The sequence below is a fragment of the Bombina bombina genome, chromosome 2 (genome assembly GCF_027579735.1).
Source record: "Bombina bombina isolate aBomBom1 chromosome 2, aBomBom1.pri, whole genome shotgun sequence".
Classification (NCBI taxonomy): domain Eukaryota; kingdom Metazoa; phylum Chordata; class Amphibia; order Anura; family Bombinatoridae; genus Bombina; species Bombina bombina.
The window spans coordinates 1,334,166,953-1,334,191,203 of record NC_069500.1 but is presented as its reverse complement, the minus strand read 5'-3'; the positions used below and the strand labels follow the sequence as shown (position 1 = coordinate 1,334,191,203).

The following is a 24,251-nucleotide window of genomic DNA, read 5'->3' as shown; positions in this document are numbered from 1 at the left end:
CTCTGGAAATCTACTAGTAGATTAAATACAGTCCCTGACAGTGTTGATATACTCACGAATCCGTTGTTTACGGTCAGGCTCATAATCTGTGGAAGATGATTCCACTAATTCTCAGAGTAGTAGATTTTGGCAGTGTTAACTCCATGTATGGTGGTTGAGAGTCCCCAAAGCCATGCTGTAACTGAGATAATTTGAAGCCCTCAGCTGCTCAGGCTTCAATAGCCAAGGTTCTTGCGGCTACTGGACGTTTCTGTGGTTTAGCTGGGGTAAGGGACCAGTTATTTCGCGGACTTTGATGGTTGGTGTTTGTCGGTCCTGTGGTGGTGGGGTTATGAAGTTCCGGTGGCTCTAAATGAAGTATTTCACAAAATCTTGTGGCTTCTGATATGTCATCACATATCACTCTCCTTTCTTCATGTATAACTACAAGATGAGTGGGAAATCCCCATCGGTATGGAATTCGTTTGTTGCGTAGGAGCTGTGTCAGTGGTAGAAATTCTTTGCGCTTCTGAAGGGTTCTTTGCGCCAAGTCTGCATAAAATTGTATCACTGTGCCTCTAAAGCGGATAGGCTGATTTTTTCTGGATAAGTTCAGGATCTCCTCTTTATCCCGGTAATTTTTGAATTTAATAATAATATCCCTGGGTGGGGCTGAATCTGGTGGCCTAGCTCTCAGAGCTCTGTGAGCCCTATCCCAGGGGATTTCTTCTTTTGATGTATTGCCATGTAAGTGATGAAACAAGGCAGGCAGGTATGTAGGTAGGTCCTTGGGTAAGACTGATTCAGGTACTCCCCTGATCCTGAGGTTTTTCCTTCTGCTTCTGTTCTCAAGGTCCTCAATTTTTGAGTGCAAGGCTTCAATGGTTGAAGTAATATTATCTGTTTGATTCTGTAGACCGTCTATATCTTCCCTCATGGTATCATTGTTTTCCTCAAGGGCTTCCACTCTAAACCCGATAGCATTGATGTCTTGCTTTAGGTCCGCTAGTTCTTCACGGACACATGCCCGGACTATGTCCGCTATATCTTGTTTAGATGGGAGTGTTGCCAATACATCTGAGGGGATCTGTAGTAAATTTGACTGTTGTGTGTCTACTTGCGTAGACTGTGATTGTGGAGACGCCAATGTTGATTGAGGTGTGCCATTTGTCTGAACGTTAGGATGTTCAGTGGGATTAAAGTACGAGGCCACTGTGGAATTCTTGTTTAGTTGTGGCTTTGACATTTTGTCTGGTTTAGTGTTCCGTCTAGAGGCCATTTGACTTGGTAGAGTTGCTGTAACTATATTGCGTAAGTCAATGTAATAAGAGCGCTCTTAAACGTGGCTATGGTGTATGCCACGGTAAAACAGCGTATAAGTTATACAGTTTTATGTCACTGAATGGTGCGTAAAAAAATATGTATCCCGCTGCTGGGCTTTCAGAAGCGTGTATTGAGCGCCTATTTTTCTTGCAACCCAATAAATGTCTTTGTTATTTTCCTATGCGCCTGCTTCTCTGAGTATTGACAGTAATAAATGATGTCTTGTCCCATGAATATCCACACTATCATTAATGTTGCACCAGCTTATTGTGCTATAGTCTGCGTTTATTTTATATATGTCATGTGGGTTGATTACCGCTCCGTTATAGGCCTCTAAACTTACGATCCGCTTCTTTGTTATGTGCCTCGTTATTCTGTGTAGTCCAGGCCGTTGTCTTTATTCCGTAGCCAGCAGATCTGCACTTATGTCGGAGCTGGATTCATGTTAGGCCGCTATGAGAGCCACGTGTCACTGCGTGTTTTTTGCCTTCTCAATGTCCTCCGTTAGCCCCAATGCCGAAGAGCTTGCTCAATATAGCCGGTATATGTTGAGCCTTACTTCTTCCAATAAAATTTAGGTAATTAGCCTGAGTGTGATGGCATTTATGCCTCGAGGTGATAGTGGCTTACACGGAGCTCGGATTTTATGCGACCATCTTAGTCGCTACCGGCTCCGCCCCCGTCGCCAATGTATTTTTTAGTCTCAAATTGTAAGTTTAGTTCTCTGTCCAGGAAAAATTCCACTGCTTCTATTCCAAGGTGTTGTGGTATAGAAGTGTACAAAGAACTAATGTCTACTACCAACCAAGTGTATTGTGGTTCCCAAACTATAGAGTGGGAACTGTCCCTCAAATAGGATAACTGTTTACCGCTAAGGGTTGTAAAATACCATCTAACCATGTCCCCAAGGGTTCAAACAAGGACCCCACTCCGGAGACAATAGGTCTACCAGGAGGATGGGTGAGGTCCTTGTGAACCTTGGGGACATGGTAGAAAATTGGAATAAGGGGATTCCTGGGAACCAAATTATCAATATGATAGTGAAAGACAGCACCTATTTACCTTCTGGGGCACAGGAAAAGGGTTAGCCAGACCCCAATATGTATCCAAACCTATCATGATTAAGAACCTGGCATAGGTTTGAAACGTTGTTGATATGATGGACCCTGTAAGAAATGAATAAAGGTCTTTTTAAAGTTTAACTGGTGGCTGGAAAAATACTTATTTTGAACCAAATTATCAATGTCAGTCTCTTTAAAGACACCTAGGTGTATACCTTCATTAATCAATTTAACAAGGTCATTCTTATAGTTAACAGTAGGGTTACCTGTGAGTTTCTGGTACACCCTGGTGTCCGATAGTTGTGAAACTGCCTCACTGAAATAAGCCTCTTTGTTTAGGACGCTGGATGTGTGTATATATATCTAGCACATAGTTTAGACTTGTACTAGGTCTATGAGTAAGCGCCTGTAGGGGGCGCGAAACGCATCAGACTGTTGCCTGTGTCCACACTTTAGCCTGACTGTGAGCAGCATTGACATCTTGTCCCTACCTTTGGATTGGTATTTACCGTGTATTTTGCAACTAACCTTGATCTGCAGTGCTTGCCATTCTTTCTCCTAAGAATGATTAAAACATATAAAAGGATATTCCACTCCATATTCTAACATTTAAATGGGCACTAAAGTCAAAATTACATTTTTATGATTCTGATATAGCATGCAATTTTAAAGCACTTTTTAGTTTAGGTCCATTATCACTTAATGCAGTCTTTTTATATACACACTCACTGAGGCACCAGGTCCTACTGAGTATGTGCAAGAATTCACAGTGTACAAGTATATGAGTCTACTGCTGTACTATTATGTGCTAGTATGAGTAATTGTATTATCTTTTAATTATGCACTTACTGTTTATGCAATTCAGCAGCATTTAACGGTCCTATATGTCTGGAGTCTACACATCCATTTTTAACAGGAATTCAAAAGTCCACACTTTTCAGAATTAATTTATAGGGAACAGGGACAAAAAAACCCCAAAAAGATACCATGAAAGTTATATTACAAAGTTTTTTAGTAGACATGATTAAACATGTCCCTTAAATGTTGGGGGGATACAAATGATCATCCCTAGACTTTTTAAGAAATAAAAATGCACCAGAGAGTGGGGTGGGGGACGGGGCAGGCAGCAAACTAAGTTCTAATTCTTATATTAAAAAAAGTTTGCAAATTATTTTATATTGATGGTTTCTGATTATGCTGCAATGGTTGGAAGTGATGCATTACATAACGTATGTGTACATAAAATAATACTGTGGGCAAATAATCTGTTGAAAGTCATTAGTAAAAAGACAATCTTGAATTTAACACTCTACATTACTTGTAGAATAAATATGCAATAGCAAATTGTAAACATTTAAATTGGAAGACTGTTGTTTGCCGATTTGATACATAACCAATCACACCACAGAGAGCCATCAAATGGTTGGCAATGTGCATGTACTGAACATAAAAATCAAATACAAAAAACAATAATAAGCTGTCCAACACGTATAATTTATTTATAAATAATAGTGTGGTAGAGGAGACTTATTTTTCATTAAAGGGACAGTCATGTCCATAATAAACTTTCATGATTCAAATAGAGCATGTCATTTTAAACAACTTTCCAATTTACTTTTATCACCAATTTTGGCTTTGTTCTCTTGGTATTCTTAGTTGAAAGCTAAACCTAGGTATGCTCATATGCTAATTTCTTAGACCTTGAAGGCCGCCTCTTATGTGAATGCATTTTGATAGTTTTTCGCCACTAGAGGGTGTTAGTTCATGTGTGTCCTATAGATAATATTGCTCACGCACTTGAAGTTACCTAGGAGTAAACACTGATTGGTTAAAATGCAAGTCTGTCAAAAGAACTGAAATAAGGGGGCAGTTTGCAGAGGCTTAGATACAAGGTAATCACAGAGGTAACAAGTGTATTAATATAACTGTGTTGGTTATGCAAAACTGGGGAATGGATAATTAAGGGATTATCTATCTTTTTTAACAACAACAATTCTGGTGTTGACTGTCCCTTTAATATTATAAGAAAAAGTAAATTTATGCTTACCTGATAAATTAATTTCTTCTATGGTACGATGAGTCCACGGATTCATCCTTTACTTGTGGGATATTATCCTCCTAACAGGAAGTGGCAAAGAGCACCACAGCAGAGCTGACTATATAGCTCCTCCCTTGGCTCCACCCCCCAGTCATTCGACCGAAGGTACAAGAAGAAAAAGGAGAAACTAAAAGGTGCAGAGGTGACTGAAGTTTAAAATAAAAAAATATAATCTGTCTTAAAATAACAGGGCGGGCCGTGGACTCGTCGTACCATAGAAGAAATTAATTTATCAGGTAAGAATAAATTTAAGTTTCTTCTATAAGGTACGGATTCATCCTTTACTTGTGGGATACAATACCAAAGCTACAGGACACGGATGAACGGGAGGGACAAGAAAGATGGCTAAACAGAAGGCACCACTGCTTGAAGAACTTTTCTCCCAAAAATAGCCTCCGAAGAAGCAAAAGTATCAAATTTGGAAAATTTGGAAACGGTATGAAGCAAAGACTAAGTCGCAGCCTTACAAATCTGTTCAACAGAAGCCTCATTTTTAAAAGCCCAAGTGGAAGCCACCACTCTAGTAGAGTGAGCTGTAATGCTTTCAGGAGGCTGCTATCCAGCAGTCTCGTATGCCAAACGGATCATGCTTTTCAGCCAAAAAGAAAGAGAGGTAGCCATAGCTTTTTGACCTCTATGTTTTCCAGAATAGACAAACAGAGAAGATGTTTGACGGAAATCTTTGATCGCTTGCAAGTAAAACTTCAAAGCACGAACCACGTCCAGGTTGTGCAACAGACGCTCCTTCTTAGAGGAAGGATTAGGACACAGAGAAGGAACAACAATTTCCTGATTAATATTCTTATTAGTAACAACCTTAGGAAGGAATCCAGGTTTGGTACTCAAAACCACCTTATCAGCATGGAAAACAAGATAAGAAGAGTCGCATTGCAATGCAGATAGTTCAGAAACTCTTCGAGCCGAAGAGATAGCAACTAAAAACAGAACTTTCCAAGATAGAAGCTTAATATCTATGGAATGCATAGGTTCAAACGGAACCCCTTGAAGAAATTTAAGAACTAAATTCAAACTCCATAGCGGAGCAACAGGTTTAAACACAGGCTTGATTCTAACTAAAGCATGACAAAACGACTGAACGTCTGGAACATCTGCCAGACGCTTGTGCAGTAAAATTGATAAAGCAGATATCTGTCCCTTTAGGGAACTAGCTGATAGCCCCTTCTCCAATCCTTCCTGGAGAAAGGACAAAATCCTAGGAATCCTGATCTTACTCCATGAGTAGCATTTGGATTTGCACCAATAAAGATATTTACGCCATATCTTATTATACATTTTCCTAGTGACAGGCTTTCGAGCCTGAATCAAGGTATCTATGACCGACTCAGAGAATCCCCGCTTGGATAAAATCAAGCATTCAATCTCCAGGCAGTCAGCCACAGAGAAACTAGATTTGGATGCTGGAACGGACCTCAAATGAGAAGGTCCTGTCTCAGTGGCAGAGTCCATGGTGGTAGAGATGACATGTCCACCAGGTCTGCATACCAAGTCCTGCGTGGCCACGCAGGTGCTATCAAAATCACTGAAGCTCTCTCCTGTTTGATTCTGGCAATCAAATGAGGAAGGAGAGGAAAAGGTGGAAACACATAAGCCAGGTTGAAAGACCAAGGTACTGCTAGAGCCTCTATCAGTACTGCTTGAGGATCCCTTGATCTGGACCCATAACAAGGAAGTTTGGCATTCTGACGAGATGCCATCAGATCAAATTCTGGTGTGCCCCATTGATGAATCAATTGTGCAAACACCTCCGGATGGAGTTCCCACTCCCCCGGATGAAAAGTCTGACGACTTAGAAAATCCGCTTCCCAGTTCTCCACTCCTGGGATATAGATTGCTGATAGATGGCAAAAATGAGTCTCTGCCCATCGAATTATTTTGGAAACCTCTATCATTGCTAGAGAACTCTTTATTTCCCCCCTGATGATTGATATATGCTACAGTCGTGATATTGTCCGACTGGAATCTTATGAATCCGGCCAAAGCCAGCTGAGGACACGCCTGAAGCGCATTGAATATCGCTCTTAGTTCTAGAATATTTATCGGGAGGAGAGCCTCCTCCTGAGTCCACACACCCTGAGCTTTCAGGGAATTCCAGACTGCACCCCAGCCCAATAGGCTGGCGTCCGTCGTCACTATGACCCATGCTGGCCTGCGGAAACACATTCCCTGAGACAGGTGATCCTGTGACAACCACCAAAGAAGAGTCTCTCTGGTCTCTTGATCCAGATTTATCTGAGGAGATAAATCCACATAATCCCCATTCCACTGATTGAGCATGCATAGTTGCAGTGGTCTGAGAGGCAAGCGAGCAAACGGAACTATGTCCATTGCCGCTACCATTAGTCCGATTACCTCCATACACTGAGCCACTGACGGCCGAGGAATGGAATGAAGAGCTCGGCAGGTGGTTAAAATCTTTGATTTCCTGACCTCCGTCAGAAAATTTTTCATGTCCACCGAATCTATCAGAGTTCCCAGGAATTGAACTCTTGTGAGAGGGATAAGTGAACTCTTTTTTACGTTCACCTTCCACCCGTGAGATCTTAGAAAAGCCAACACGATGTCCATGTGAGATTTGGCTAGTTGGTAAGTTGACGCCTGAATTAAGATATAGTCCAGATAAGGCGCCACTGCTATGCCCCGCGGCCTGAGAACCGCCAAAAGGGACCCTAGCACTTTTGTGAAAATTCTGGGAGCTGTGGCCAACCCGAAGGGAAGAGCCACAAACTGGTAATGCTTGTCCAGTAAGGCGAACCTGAGGAACTGGTGATGATCTTTGTGGATAGGGATGTGTAGATACGCATCCTTTAAGTCCACGGTGGTCATATATTGACCCTCCTGGATCATTGGTAAAATAGTCCGAATGGTCTCCATCTTGAAGGATGGGACTCTGAGGAATTTGTTTAGGATCTTGAGATCTAAAATTGGTCTGAAGGTTCCCTCTTTATTGGGAACCACAAACAGATTGGAGTAAAACCCCTGCCCCTGTTCTGTTTTCAGAACTGGGCAGATCACTCCCATGGTATATAGGTCTTCTACACAGCGTAAGAATGCCTCTCTTTTTGTCTGGTTTACAGACAATTGAGAAAGATGGAATCTCTCCCTTGGAGGAGAATCTTTGAAATCTAGAAGATACCCCTGGGTTACGATTTCTAACGCCCAGGAGTCCTGAAGTCTCTTGCCCAAGCCTGAGCAAAGAGAGAAAGTCTGCCCCTTACTAGATCCGGTCCCGGATCGGGGGCTACCCCTTCATGCTGTCGTGGTGGCAGCAGCGGGCTTCTTGGCCTGTTTACCTTTGTTCCAAGTCTGGTTAGGTCTCCAGACCGACTTGGATTGAGCAAAATTCCCCTCTTGTTTTGCAGCAGGGGAAGAGGTAGAGGAACCACCTTTACAGTTTCGAAAGGAATGAAAATTATTTTGTTTGGTCCTCATCTTATTTGTCTTATCCTGAGGAAGGGCATGGCCTTTTCCTCCAGTGATGTCTGAAATGATCTCTTTCAGTTCAGGCCCGAATAGGGTTTTACCTTTGAAAGGGATGGCTAAAAGCTTAGATTTTGATGACACATCAGCAGACCAGGACTTAAGCCATAACGCTAAAATGGCAAAAGCTAAATTCTTTGCCGCTAATTTAGTCAGTTGAAAAGCGGCATCTGTAATGAAAGAATTAGCTAGCTTGAGAGCCATAATTCTATCCAGAATATCATCCAATGGGGTCTCAACCTGAAGAGCCTCCTCCAGAGCCTCAAACCAAAAAGCAGCTGCAGTAGTTACAGGAACAATGCACGCTATAGGTTGCAGAAGAAAACCCTGATGAATAAATATTTTCTTTAAGAGACCCTCTAATTTTTTATCCATAGGATCTATGAAAGCACAACTTCCTCAATAGGTATAGTTGTACGCTTAGCCAGGGTAGAAATAGCTCCCTCCACCTTAGGAACCGTCTGCCATGAGTCCCGCATGGCGTCTGATATGGGAAATATTTTCTTAAAAGTGGGAGGGGGAGAAAACGGAATACCTGGTCTATCCCACTCCTTAGTAACAATGTCCAAAAAACATCAGTGTAGGCAGGAACCTCTAGATATCTGTCCATTTTACACAATTTCTCTGGAACTAAAATAGGGTCACAATCATCCAGAGTCGCTAAAACCTCCCTGAGCAATAAGCGGAGGTGTTCTAGTTTAAATTTAAAAGCCGTCATATCTGAGTCTGTCTGAGGGGACATCTCTCCTGAATCAGAAATCTCTCCCTCAGACAGCAAATCCCTCCCCCCTAACTCAGAACATTGTGAGGGTACATCGGATATGGCTAATATAGCGTCAGAGGGCTCAGCATTTACTCTCACACCAGACCTACTGCATTTCCCGTGCAACCCAGGCAGCTTAGATAAAACCTCTGTGAGGGTAGTATTCATAACTGCGGCCATATCTTGCAGGGTGAAAGAATTAGACGCACTAGAAGTACTTGGCGTCGCTTGTGCGGGCGTTAATGGTTGTGACACTTGGGGAGAATTAGATGGCATAACCTGATTCTCTTCATACTTTTATTAGCTAAAATATGTTCTTTGCAATGTATTGACCTTTCAGTGCATGAGGGACACATTCTAAGTGGGGGTTCCATAATGGCTTCTAAACACATTGAACATTGGCTTTCCTCAATGTCAGACATGTTGAACAGGCTAGTAATGACCACAAACAAGCTTGAAAACACTTTATTTAGTGAAAAAATAACAATCTGAAAAAAAAAACGGTACTGCGCCTTTAAGAGAAAAAAAGCATACACGTTCTGCAAAACTGCCTTAAAATACACCAATCCTTTCAATGTTTTGATATGATATACGTTAATAGACCTAAATCCGGACAAAAACACCCCCTGCACCTCGCCACAGCCCTGCTGTGGCACCTACCTGCCCTCAGGGGTTGGAAAAATGGAGTTAAAGCTTCGATTTGGCCCAACACTTCCACAAGGGCCCACCGGAGTTGGAGCTTGCTGCTTGATCTGCAATTACAACTGCGCAACTGAGGCGCGAAAATAGGCCCCGCCCATCTCACTCGATGTTTTTACAGCCTAAAGGAACCGCACCAGAGCATTTCCAAACTAGCCATGTGGGTTCTAAAACCCAAACCAGAAGCCAAGTGTACCCTCAACAAAGTCACAAAAAACACGTTATTGAAATAAACTCTTTCAGTTCCCAAAAACGTTATCAGCACTCCCAGTTCACAAAACGTTTGCCCACAAACATTCAAACTCAGTGTCAACCATTTTTTTATTAGCCCCTTATGCAAGCTTAGTAATACCCCTCTATATCTTTTAGGATTACTGCTTACCCTCTCCCTCATGGGGATACTGTCAGACAATTCTGAAATACCACAGTCTCTCCAGAAAAAAAAAATGACTGAACATACCTCACTGCTTATAGCATGAAAGGGTTCCTCACACTGAAGTTTCTTGTACTCCTCAGCCATTCTGTGGGAACTGCTCTGGATCTTAGTGACAAATGCTAAGATCATCAGCCTCCAGGCAGAAGTCCTCATCCATCTACTGCCTGAGAGTAAATAGTACACACCGGTACCATTTAAAATAAAAAACTCTTGCTGGAAGAAATAACAAACTAATATTTTATCACCTCTTTCACTTTACCCTTCCTAGTACTTAGAGTGGGCAAAGAGAAAGACTGGGGGTGGAGCTAAGGGAGGAGCTATATAGACAGCTCTGCTGTGGTGCTCTTTGCCACTTCCTGTTAGCAGGAGGATAATATCCCACAAGTAAAGGATGAATCAGTGGACTCGTCGTACCTTATAGAAGAAATAATAGTGGTTAGGTAATATAAAAAAGCCAGTACCAGTAGTGTTCAAAGCATGCAATACCTTTATCTTATATCAGATTGCAGCCAATGCGATTCCAATACCCCCCAAGGCAGAACATGCTGTGATTTGAGATGTCATTGCAGAAAATGCAGCATGCCTGCAGAAATAACTGGACACATATAGGAACTATTAATGCTTTAACATCAGGCTGTTCAAACAGTGCTGTGCTCTGACTGCACTTAAAGGGACATAATACTCATATGCAAAATCACTTGAAACTGATGCAGTATAACTGTAAAAAGCTGACAGGAAAATGTCACCTGAGCATCTCTATGTAAAAAAGGAATATATTTTACCTCACAATCTCCTCAGCTCAACAGAGTAAGTTCGGTGTAAAACAATATACTTCAGCTGTTGACCAGCTGAGCTGGTGCTTTAGTTTAACTTCCTAATTTAAAATTTAGTTTCAAAATGATCTGCAGAAAAGTTTTCACTAACAAATTGTCATCGCAGAAAGTGAAAAAAGTTCTGCCTCTGATATAAGGCAGCAGCAAAACGAGAGAATATACTATAAAAGAAGAAGCAGCGTGTTGCAGGCTCATGGCCTTATGCCAAAAATGGTGCATAATGTTTTATTTTACATTGTTCAGCAGATGTCAACATTCTAAAGATCATGTGGCAATGGTTAAAGTCTGGGTTAAATGGCTCTCACGACATACTGATACCTCAGGTTAAGCTTCACTTTAACAGCAACATTCCAAAAGTAATTCAGAGCTTACAGACAAGCCATAGAGCTGATCACTTTAGAATACCTCCAAGCATTTAAAAATGCCAACGTGGTCCAATAATTTAAAAATTCCAATGTGGGATCGTTTTTTAGTCCGCAGCTGTGTCAGTAATGGTTGGGAAAGAGGCAACAGTTGTGGCCTGTGATAGGTGAGATCAGGAAGAGGTGTGACCTAATGCAGAATAATGTGACCTTTCGAAAAACAATTGGCCGATATAATACTCATGTATTTTTAAAAGGAAAACAAGTACTTTAAGCACTGTAATACTATATATATGTTTAGCATTAGGGGCAATTTGGAATGTTATCTTCAATAAAATATAGCAAAAACTTTGACAATAGCAACAGTATAAAATAAAAATAGAAAAATGTAGTAAGAACACTAATAACAAATTATGCTTACCAGATAACGGCTTCATTCCTTACTGTTGGGAAATACTGAACCTGGCCGCCAGGAGGAGGCAAAGACACCCCAGACAAAGGCTTAAAGGGACAGTATACACTCATTTTCATATAACTGCATGTAATAGACACTACTATAAAGAATAAGATGCACAAATACTGATATAAAAATCCAGTATAAAAATGTTTAAAAACTTACTTAGAACCTCTTAGTTTAGTTCTGTTGAAAAGGTAGTTGGAAAGCCTACTGCAAGTGGGAAATAAGACACTCCCCCACTCCCCCTTCTTTTGCATATGAAAAGACCCTTTACACAAACAGGAGCAATCTGGAGAAGGTAGCTGACGGTATTCAAATAATACTTTGGGGCTTGGTTAGGAGTCTGAAAATCAGAGCAATGTTATTTAAAAATAAGCAAAACTATACATTTAAAAAAAAAAAAAAACTTTATGGGCTATATAAATAGATCATATACAAAACATTTATGCAAAGAAAAAATGAGTGTATAATGTCCCTTTAAATACCTCTCCCACTTCCCCCATCCCCCATTCATTCTGCCGAGGAAACAAGGAACAGTAGGAGAAATATCAGGGTATAAAAGGTGCCAGAAGAAAATGATAGTTTAGGGGACCGCCCTATCCTTGTACAGAAGGAAATTAAATTATCTGGTAAGCATAATCTATGTTTTTTTCCTTCTTAATACAAGGAGAGTCCATGGCTTCATTCCTTAATGTTGGGAAACTTCTACCCAAGCTCTAGAGCAGGATTCTTCAAACCATGGGTCGGGACCCATTACTGGGTCGCAACACCATTTTTACTGGGTCCCGACTTGTGTGTGTGCTGTATGAAAGTGTGTGGTGTGTGTTGCATGAGAGTGTGTTGTGTGTGCATGTTATGAGTGTGTGTGTGTTGTGTGTTGCATGAGACTGTGTTGTGTGTGTGTGCGTGTTATATGTGTGTGTGTTGCATGAAAGTTTGTTGTGTGTGTGTGCGTTACATGAGTGTGTGTCCTGTGTGCGTGTTATATGAGTGTGTGTGGTGTTTGAGTGTTATATGTGTGTGTTGCATGAGAGTGTGTTGTGTATGTGCCTGTTATGCGTGTTAGAGTGTGTGCGTGTTATATGTGTGTGTGTTGCATGAGAGTGTTTTTTTTTGTGTGCGTGTTATGAGTGTGTGTGTGTGTTGTATGAGAGTGTTTGTGGTGTGGGTTTGTGTGTGTGTTATTACCTTTTACAACACTTTCAAGAAAGAAAAAAAAATCCCAAAATTGCAGCTATCTTACTTAAAAGGGACACTGAACCCAAATTTTCTCTTTCGTAATTCAGCTAGAGCATGTAATTTTAAGCAACTTTCTAATTTACTCCTATAATCAAATTTTCTTCATTCTCTTGCTTTCTTTATTTGAAAAAGAAGGCATCTAAGCTATATTTTTGGTTCAGACCATGAAAAGCACTTGGTTTATCGGCATCTAAACTTACATTCTTGCATTTCAAATAAAGATACAAAGAGAATGAAGAAAATTTTGATAATAGGAGTAAATTAGAAAGTTGCTTAAAATTGCATGCTCTATCTGAATCACAAAAGAAAAAATTTGGGTTAAGTGTCCCTTTAATATATATGCAGAATAAACATAAAAATAGGGTCACGAAGGTATGTGGTATCATGGCCTTGGGTCTTAGGAAAAAAAGTTTGAAGAACCCTGAGCTAGAGCATACAATTTTAAGCAACTTTCTAATTTACTCATATTATCAATTTTTCTTCGTTCTCTTGCTTTCTTTATTTGAAAAAGAAGGCATCTAAGCTATATTTTGGTTCAGAACCATGGAAAGCACTTGTTTATTGGTGGATGAATTTATCCACGAATCAGCAAGAACAACCCAGGTTGTTCACCAAAAACGGGCCGGCATCTAAACTTATATTCTTGCATTTCAAATAAAGATACCAAGAGAATGAAGAAATTTTGATAATAGGAGTAAATTATAAAGTTGCTTAAAATTACATGCTCTATCTGAATCTATCTGAAAATTTGGGTTCAGTGTCCCTTTAATATATTTGCAGACCAAACATAAAAATAGGGTCACGAAGGTATGTGGTATCATGGCCCTGGGTCTTGGGAAAAAAGTTTGAAGAACCCTGCTCTAAAGGATACTGAATGAAAATGGGAGGGACAAAGAGAGAGAGACGGACCCTAATCTGAGGGCACCACAGCCTGCAAAACCTCTCCCCCGAAGGCTTGTAAAATTTAGAAAAAAGTGTGTAAGGAAGACCAAATGGCCGCCTTACAAATCTGATCCATAGAGGCCTCGTTCTTAAAGGCCCAAGAGGAAGCCACTGCTCTAGTAGAATAAGCCGTAATTCTATGAGGAGGTCTAGGTCCCGCTGTTTCATAGGCTAAGCGGATAAGACTCCTCAAACAAAAGGATAAGGAAGTCGAAGAGGCCTTCTGGCCCTTCCGCTTCCCAGAATATGCCACAAATAGTATTGTCTAAAATCCTTAGTAGTTTGAAGATAAAACTTCAAAGCACAAACCACCTCCAAATTATGAAGTAAACGTTCCTTCGAAGAGGAAGGATTAGGATACAAAAAAGGGACCACAATCTCTTGATTAATGTTGCGGTCTGACATGACTTTAGGGAGAAACCCTAACTTAGTATGTAGGACAGCCAAATCCAAATGGAACCCCAGATAAGGAGGCTCACATTGCAAGGTGGCAATCTCAGACACTCAACTTAATATTGATTTCATGCATAGGCTCAAATGGAGTCTGTTGCAAAACCTTAAGAACCAGATTCAGACTCCAAAGGGGAGCCAAAGATCTGAACACAGGTCTTAACCCAATCAGAGCCTTAACAAAGGACTGAACATCTGGAAGTTCAGAGAGCCTCTTGTGCAGTAAAACAGACAAGGCCGAAATCTGTCCCCTCAGGGAACTGGCCGAAAGACCCTTCTCCAAACCATCCTGGAGAAACATCAGAATCCTGGCAACCTTAACTTTATGCCAAGGAAATCCACGCTCTTCACACCAGAATAAGTAGGTTCACCACACCTTATGATAGATGCAACGAGTAACCGGCTTATGAGCTTGAATAAGAGTATCAATAACTCTCTCAGAAAACCCTCTCTTGGCTAGGACTAAGTGTTCAATCGCAACGCAGTCAGCCTCAGAGAATCTAGATTTGTTCCAGCAGATCCCAGCGACAAGGTAACCTCCATGGAGGAGAAGATGACATCCTCACTAGGTCCTCGAACCACGTCCTTCACGGCCACGATAGAGCAATCAGTATTACTGAAGCTTGCTCCTGCTTGATGCGGGAAAGTACTCGAGGAATGAGTGATAAAGGTGGAAAAAGGTAGATTAGATTGAACCTCCAAGGCACTGCTAATGCATCTATTAGCTCTGCCTGAGGATCCCTGGACCTCGACCCATATCTGGGTAGTTTGGTATTGAGACTAGGCGCCAAGAGATTTATCTCCGGCATCCCCCACCTGAAGCAAATCTCTGCAAACACTTTGGGATTGACAGACCATTCCCCCGGATGAAAGGATTGTCTGCTGAGAAAGTCCGCTTCCCAGTTGTCCACACCCGGAATGTGGATCGCTGACATCTCAAAAACGGCACCTATATACCCCCAATGACCGGGGTGCTCACCACCTCCTAGACCCAGACACCCAGAGAAGAAGCCACCTCTCCGACAGCTAGCTCGGTCAGGAAAGAGAAAACGAAAGTGTGACGATACCCAGTTACGTGGTGCGCAATGTAGGACTGCCCCTGCTATGAGAAAAAGTGTGCCAATGTTATCAAGCTGCGCAGCGTTCAAAGTAAAAGTAAAACACCTGTATGTTCCGTTACCGCATAACAACAGTCTATGAGCCCAAAAAATAAATCTCATAAATCAAAGAAACACATTTGATTAATCCCCACTGTTCAATAACCTCCCTCCGGAGATATTAACCCATGATTCTATAAAGATAAAAGGAGTCACACTGTGACCCTGTCTTCAGCAATTTCAACAGAAGTAAAAATTGTAACGATCTTACCAGAATCCGTGCTGTAGAACAGAAACACACCCTCTCAAGTGTGACAGTCTTGTAGCATCGCTCCTGACATGGACTTGAGTGAAGAAAGCAGACAGTGAAACTCGTCAACACTGGTTGCTTAAGGAGCTGTTAGCAGGCAGTCTGGATGACTGACAAGACTACTTAAAACTCAAGTTCCATAACGAAAGGCATATATCCCTCCTGAGGAACAACTCCAAAATCTTCTGACACTTCTCTGCCATCCTCCTTTGACGAAAGGCAAAAAATGACTGGGGGATGGGGGAAGTGGGAGAGGTATTTAAGCTTTTGGCTGGGGTGTATTTGCCTCCTCCTGGTGGCCAGGTTCAGTATTTCCCAACAGTAAGGAATGAAGCTGTGGACTCTCCTTGTATTAAGAAGGAAAATAGTAATAATAATAATAAAAAATAATAAATGCCACCTTAAACATAACTTTAAATACATTTCATCTAATAATAAATCTATTTCTATATCCAAAAAACAAACAAACACTTATCTGGACTGAAATAATATATCAATATCAAACCTAATAATATTAAAAACTAATCCAATAACAGCAATCCTTTCAGCCAAAGCATTTTTCTAAGACAAGTTGTTATCCAAAATATTAATCAACTTGAGTTGAAAAAAAATATAAACTATAAATGTAGAACAATAAATATATAAACAGTCTAATTATAAACCAACTTATTAACTGTGCAAAGTGATGGTCCAATAAAAACAAATTTTTCTGTTGTACATGCTTAAAAAAATGTCAAAGATATAGTAGGCAAGGCTTACATGTAAATTGGTTACATTCATCTGTACATTACTACTAAGCGTTGCATATTTTTTGCTTAATCTAATCTTGTACATGTCAAAACTGTTGCTTACTTTTAAAGTGACATTTCAAATGTTTAAGCTTCAAATTAAAAGGTAGTACTGTATAAGGACACATATTGTGAATACCTTAAATTTAAAACAAGAGAAACAGGATACAAAAACTAGAAACTATTGAAATCTCAATCACAAATTAATGTAATTTGCCATTATCTTGTAATATCTGCAATACACCAAATCACTCTAATTAAACAGACATTATAGCAAAAATTTAAAATGTACATAAGGGCATTTTGGCAATGTACTTGCAAGATCAAAAATGCTTCTAGTGAACGCTAGCACAGTTATAGCAGTTAAGGCATATCTACTGCACATGATTTGTGCACCCTCATTTAAACCCTGCGCCTGTGCATGTGCAGCATATGTGTTTATGCCACTGCAACAGTGGAGACTGTGATGGCTTTTACTAGAAGCATTTTGCTACAGCAAGTATATCGCAAGAAAGCTTTAATTTCAAGTTCAGATGCACTAGTGTACGTTTACATTTTGATTGTTATACCCCTTTAAATCAGAAGTTTAAGGGACAGTCTACACCAGAATTTGTATTGTTTAAAAAGATAGATAATCCCTTTATTGCCAATTCCCTAGTTTTGCACAACCAACGCAGTTATATACACTTTTTACCTCTGTGATTACCTTGTATCTAAGCCTTTGCAAACTGCCCCCTTATTTCAGTTATTTTGATAGACATCCATTTTAGCCAATCAAAGCTGGCTCACCTGAACTCCACGTGCATGAGCACAGTGTTATCCATATGACAAATGTGAACTAACACCCTCTAGTGGTGAAAAACGGTCAAAATGCCCTGAGAGAAGAGGCGGCCTTCAAGGGCTTAGAAATTAGCATATGAACCTCCTAGGTTTAGCTTTTAACTAAGAATACCAAGAGAACAAAGCAAAATTGGTGATAAAAGTAAATTGGAAAATTGTTTAAAATTACATTCTCTATCTGAATCATGAAAGTTTATTTTGGACTTTAATGAAACAGTAACTAAAAAGCAGAATGAAATATAAAAGGTGATATCTATGTAAATATTTTTCTTTATTATGAAAGCAAATCTTTACCAAATTTTACAAAAGGATAAAAAAAAAACATTTACACATACAAAACTTAATAAACAGTAAAACGAAGTTGTGACTTTTCACTGCTTTAACCTCTCCTTTATAAACCAAAGACAAACTTATATACTAACAAAATATATAAATATATATTAAAAAACCAACTTACGTGGTACTACTAGATTTGGGGTCTTCTTTTGTTGAAGATTCCAAAATAGCTTCCTCTGTTCCCTTTGATTGTCTTTCCCTGCTTTCCTCCAGCTGACTTTTTGATTCGCTTTTGGTTTGGGGACTTGGAACACTTACGGCTTCTTCAGAATCACTGTCCGTTCCCAGTTGTGAACCTGAGTTTTGTTGCAGGCACTTAGATGAGTTAGAATATTTTTGTTCTTGTCTGCCAGTATCTTTTTCTAACAACAAAACAGGAGGGCTTTCCATTTTTAATGTCTCTTTGGCAGACATTCTACAGTCTGATCTGTCTATATGGCCCATCTCTTTGGACTTTATTAAACTATAGGAAGCATTTATAACTTTACCTGGAGATCGTATATTCTGTATTCCATTAAGGTTATCCTCTCTAGCATCTTCACAACTACCACAACAAACACAAGAATTAATTAAACAATTAGTGGCTGCTATGCTGAGTTTATGGGATTCCTCATCATCATCATTAGATAGTGGATCTGAAGAGATTGGAATACCATTGCTGGTTACATCTGGTGAAATCTCTGGTGAAACTGAAGTTGAGATACATTTAGGATTGAAGATGACTGTTGCTGATATTTTCATTCCACCAGTTCTGTGTGCTATTATTTCAGCAGTTTCTGCATCGTCGCCATTTGCGTCCCAGCCATTGAGGTATAACTGTGAATCTGTAACCTCTAGACAACTACAGGAATTTTGGAGGGAAGTACTACTCATCAGCATTTTACTTCCATCAATGTTGTTGTTATTGCTCAAATCACATTCCATACTTTTTAAAGGAACAACATTTTCTACTTCCCCATTTTGTATGACATTGTCTTGTGCAGATTCTTTTGAATTGCAACAGGAGCTATTGACCCAAGCCATTGTGTTTTCAGAAGTTCTTTGTCTAGCTATAATGTCTGCTGCTCCATCAAGATCTTCCATGAAAAACACCCTATCCTCTTCATCAATTAGATTATCTATGCTGCGCCGGCTAGGAGAAGCCTCAGTGCTGAGGTTAGCCCTGTGAGCTGGAGACTGGCAGACACTTGGTGGGGAGAGCAAAGAAGACATCTCATCTCCAACTCTATGGACCATCATATTCAACTGCTCAAGCTCTTGCTCATCATACTGCATAGAGCATGCAAGTTCAACCTCTGTGTTTTCAGCTTTTACTGAAAGTGGGTCCTCAGTTGGTAAGGCAGTTACTAAGACAGGGGAGATTGCAGAGGGCACTTCAGGGTCTGTACTGACTGGAAACTCCATATCCTGTGATATGCAAAGGTTTCTTTCTAATGTGTGCAGCTCGTCTTCTGTTAAGGTTTGCAGAAGATCTCTGAAAAAATAAAATCAAATCAGCATGGATGTTTAATAAGTTGCTATGTGGTTGCACACATTCATTACTAAAACGTCTTCAGTATAACCTGCTATAACACATATACTTCTAAAAGAACCCAAAAATAACTCATCACACAATAGCATCATAAATATGCAAACACATATGAGCACAAACCAGAAATTGTCCATTAAACGACATTGATAACCTCAATAATAAGCATATCAATGGCTTAGTTAAATTAGGCTATAAAAAGGTCACATAACAGCAGCTATGTATTCTAAGCATTATACGGTAACAAAACAAAATCAACCAACAACAATTAACTGCAGTTATTCTGGCACATTAACATATTTCTCATTCGCACACACACACACACACACATATATATATATATTTATATATAAATACATACATACATATACAAACACACACACACACATATATATATATTTATATATAAATACATACATACATATACAAACACCCACACATACATATATATATATTTATATATAAATACATACATACATATACAAACACCCACACATATATATATATATTTATATATAAATACATACATACATACATATACAAACACCCACACACACATATATATATGTATATATAAATAAATACATACATATGCAAACACCCACACACACATATATATTTATATATAAATACATACATACATATACAAACACACACACACATATATATTTATATATAAATACATACATACATACATATACAAACACCCCCACACACATATATATATTTATATATATATATAAATACATACATATACAAACACCCACACACACATATATATATATATATATTTATATATATATAAATACATACATATACAAACACCCACACACACACACACATATATTTATATATATATATATATAAATACATACATACATACATATACAAACACCCACACACACATATATATATTTATATATAAATACATACACAAACACCCACACACACATATATATATTTATATATAAATACATACATACATACACAAACACCCACACCCACACACACACATATATATATATATATATATATATATATATATATATATATATATATATATATATATGTTCCTCTCCTTTTACTTATGTTTATCAATGTAAGTGTAGTAATGTACAGATTGTTTCATTGTACGTTTTCTTATTGTATTCTACTCTTATGATTGTAATGTACTTTTGTATTGCACTGCGTAAAATTATTATTAATAATAATGGGGATAAAACAGTAAGAATGTGTGTGTATATATATCCTACATAGGATAGATATAGAGCGGCAAAATGTTCTAAATGAGAAAATACTCAGACTTATTTTATATATAAATTAGCACAGATGTTCTGCACATAATAACTATAAACCAGCAGAGCTACAAAGGATACTACAACTACACAATGTAATCATTTGCAAATCTCTTCATGGCATTTGGAAACATATGACATATGTTAATACATCATAAAATTGCTGTGTTCGTACTTAAAATGCAAAAAAGCTAAGTGAAAACAAGATACATCCGTTCTTTTATTCAGCTTTGCTAAATATCGCTGCAATAACTTATCAATGAAAATGTACGTGAGCAGTAACATTCGGTACAGCCCAGACTAAAAATGAGCATTGAAAACTATAAAGAACACGTTTCCCAACTTTGGCTCTTGGGTATCCCTAATGGATTAAATTTTAAAAGCATTGGTAGATATTTTCTTTTGTTCCTTATAAATGAGGGTAGTTTAAAATGCATATTTAAAAATATATAAAAAATAATAATTTATATATATATATATATATATATTGCTGTAGTGAATGAAAGTTTTGTTTTAATGTTTGTAGGACACATATCCTTGCTGACCAATAGACAAGAGAGATGTGACCAATAAAGCAAGGCCCTGAATTTATAGATTATGGTACACAGAATTGTCCAAGGGTATTCAAAGGTTTATTGGAAATTTACTTAGAGATGCATTAATTTTTGTAGTATAGAGGAGGTAATATGACCAACCACGATCAGATGGGACAGTAAATTGCCTTGAGAGTGCATCTGAAGTTCCTTTTATAGTAGCAGGAGTATAGGTCATATGGTACATGAGAATAAAACCGCTTGCTCAAGACATTGTGCTGCCTGGGTCCTAGAACGAAATCACGCACCCCCACATCTAAACCCAACCATAGTCACAAGTCTCAAAAAACATAATTTATGCTTACCTGATAAATTTATTTCTCTTGTAGTGTATCCAGTCCACGGATCATCCATTACTTGTGGGATATTCTCCTTCCCAACAGGAAGTTGCAAGAGGATCACCGACAGCAGAGCTACTATATAGCTCCTCCCCTCACTGCCATATTCAGTCATTCGACCGAAACAAGACGAGAAAGGAGAAACCATAGGGTGCAGTGGTGACTGTAGTTTAATTAAAATTTAGACCTGCCTTAAAAGAACAGGGCGGGTCGTGGACTGGATACACTACAAGAGAAATAAATTTATCAGGTAAGCATAAATTATGTTTTCTCTTGTTAAGTGTATCCAGTTCACGGATCATCCATTACTTGTGGGATACCAATACCAAAGCTAAAGTACACGGATGATGGGAGGGACAAGGCAGGAACTTAAACGGAAGGAACCACTGCCTGTAGAACCTTTCTCCCAAAAACAGCCTCCGAAGAAGCAAAAGTGTCAAATTTGTAAAATTTTGAAAAGGTGTGAAGTGAAGACCAAGTCGCAGCCTTGCAAATCTGTTCAACAGAGGCCTCATTTTTAAAGGCCCAGGTGGAAGCCACAGCTCTAGTAGAATGAGCTGTAATCCTTTCAGGGGGCTGCTGTCCAGCAGTCTCATAGGCTAAGCGTATTATGCTCCGAAGCCAAAAGGAGAGAGAGGTTGCAGAAGCTTTTTGACCTCTCCTCTGTCCAGAGTAAACGACAAACAGGACAGATGTTTGACGAAAATCTTTAGTAGCCTGTAAGTAAAACTTCAAGGCACGGACTACGTCCAGATTATGCAAAAGACGTTCCTTCTTTGAAGAAGGATTAGGACACAATGATGGAACAACTATTTCTTGATTGATATTCCTGTTAGAAACCACCTTAGGTAAAAACCCAGGTTTGGTACGCAGAACTACCTTGTCTGAATGAAAAATCAGATAAGGAGAATCACAATGTAAGGCAGATAACTCAGAGACTCTTCGAGCCGAGGAAATAGCCATCAAAAACAGAACTTTCCAAGATAAAAGTTTAATATCAATGGAATGAAGGGGTTCAAACGGAACTCCCTGAAGAACTTTAAGAACCAAGTTTAAGCTCCACGGGGGAGCAACAGTTTTAAACACAGGCTTAATCCTAACCAAAGCCTGAGAAAATGCCTGGACCTCTGGAACTTTTGCCAGACGCTTGTGCAAAAGAATAGACAGAGCAGAGATCTGTCCTTTTAAAGAACTAGCTGATAAGCCTTTGTCCAAACCCTCTTGGAGAAAGGACAATATCCTATCAATCCTAACCTTACTCCATGAGTAACTCTTGGATTCACACCAATAAAGATATTTACGCCATATCTTATGGTAGATTTTCCTGGTGACAGGCTTCCGAGCCTGTATTAAGGTATCAATGACTGACTCGGAGAAGCCACGCCTTGATAGAATCAAGCGTTCAATCTCCATGCAGTCAGTCTCAGAGAAATTAGATTTGGATGATTGAAAGGACCTTGTATTAGAAGGTTCTGCCTCAGAGGCAGAGTCCATGGTGGAAGAGATGACATGTCCACTAGGTCTGCATACCAGGTCCTGCGTGGCCACGCAGGCGCTATCAGAATCACCGATGCTCTCTCCTGTTTGATTTTGGCAATCAGTCGAGGGAGCAGAGGAAACGGTGGAAACACATAGGCCAGGTTGAAGAACCAAGGAACTGCTAGAGCATCTATCAGCGTTGCTCCCGGATCCTTGGACCTGGATCCTTAACAAGGAAGCTTGGCGTTCTGGCGAGACGCCATGAGATCCAGTTCTGGTTTGCCCCAACAATGGACCAGTTGAGCAAACACCTCTGGATGGAGTTCCCACTCCCCCGGATGAAAAGTCTGACTACTTAGAAAATCCGCCTCCCAGTTCTCTACGCCTGGGATGTGGATCGCTGACAGGTGGCAAGAGTGAGACTCTGCCCAGCGAATTATCTTTGAGACTTCTAACATCGCTAGGGAACTCCTGGTTCCCCCTTGATGGTTGATGTAAGCCACAGTTGTGATGTTGTCCGACTGAAATCTGATGAACCTCAGTGTTGCTAACTGAGGCCAAGCTAGAAGAGCATTGAATATTGCTCTTAACTCCAGAATATTTATTGGGAGGAGTTTCTCCTCCTGAGTCCACGATCCCTGAGCCTTCAGGGAGTTCCAGACTGCGCCTCAACCTAGAAGGCTGGCATCTGTTGTTACAATCATCCAATCTGGCCTGCGAAAGGTCATACCCTTGGACAGATGGACCCGAGAAAGCCACCAGAGAAGAGAATCTCTGGTCTCTTGATCCAGATTTAGTAGAGGGGACAAATCTGAGTAATCCCCATTCCACTGACTTAGCATGCATAATTGCAGCTGTCTGAGATGCAGGCGCGCAAATGGCACTATGTCCATTGCCACTACCATTAAGCCGATTACTTCCATGCACTGAGCCACTGACGGGCGTGGAATGGAATGAAGGACACGGCAAGCATTTAGAAGTTCTGATAACCTGGACTCCGTCAGGTAAATTTTCATCTCTGCAGAATCTATAAGAGTCCTAGGAAGGAGACTCTTGTGAGTGGTGATAGAGAACTCTTTTCCACGTTCACTTTCCACCCATGCGACCTCAGAAATGCCAGAACTATCTCTGTATGAGACTTGGCAATTTGAAAGCTTGACGCCTGTATCAGGATGTCGTCTAGATACGGAGCCACCGCTATGCCTCGCGGTCTTAGAACCGCCAGAAGTGAGCCCAGAACCTTTGTAAAAATTCTCGGGGCAGTGGCCAACCCGAAGGGAAGAGCTACAAATTGGTAATGCCTGTCTAGAAAGGCAAACCTTAGGAACCGATGATGATCTTTGTGAATCGGTATGTGAAGGTAGACATCCTTTAAGTCCACTGTGGTCATGTACTGACCCTCTTGGATCATGGGTAGGATGGTCCGAATAGTTTCCGTTTTGAATGATGGAACTCTGAGGAATTTGTTTAAGATCTTTAGATCCAAGATTGGTCTGAAAGTTCCCTC

At 39.9% G+C, this 24,251-nt stretch overlaps 1 protein-coding gene across 3 annotated transcripts in view; it reads right to left on the bottom strand.

Annotated features, from left to right (window-relative positions):
• The window catches only part of ZFYVE28 (zinc finger FYVE-type containing 28), a 529,419-nt gene that overhangs the window by 132,182 nt on the left and 372,986 nt on the right, over positions 1–24,251 (bottom strand). For all 3 annotated transcript variants that reach the window (XM_053704206.1, XM_053704207.1, XM_053704208.1), the window contains exon 8: positions 17,633–18,985. In XM_053704206.1, coding sequence (XP_053560181.1) covers positions 17,633–18,985 — 1,353 coding nt within the window. The remainder of the gene's footprint in view (positions 1–17,632; positions 18,986–24,251) is intronic.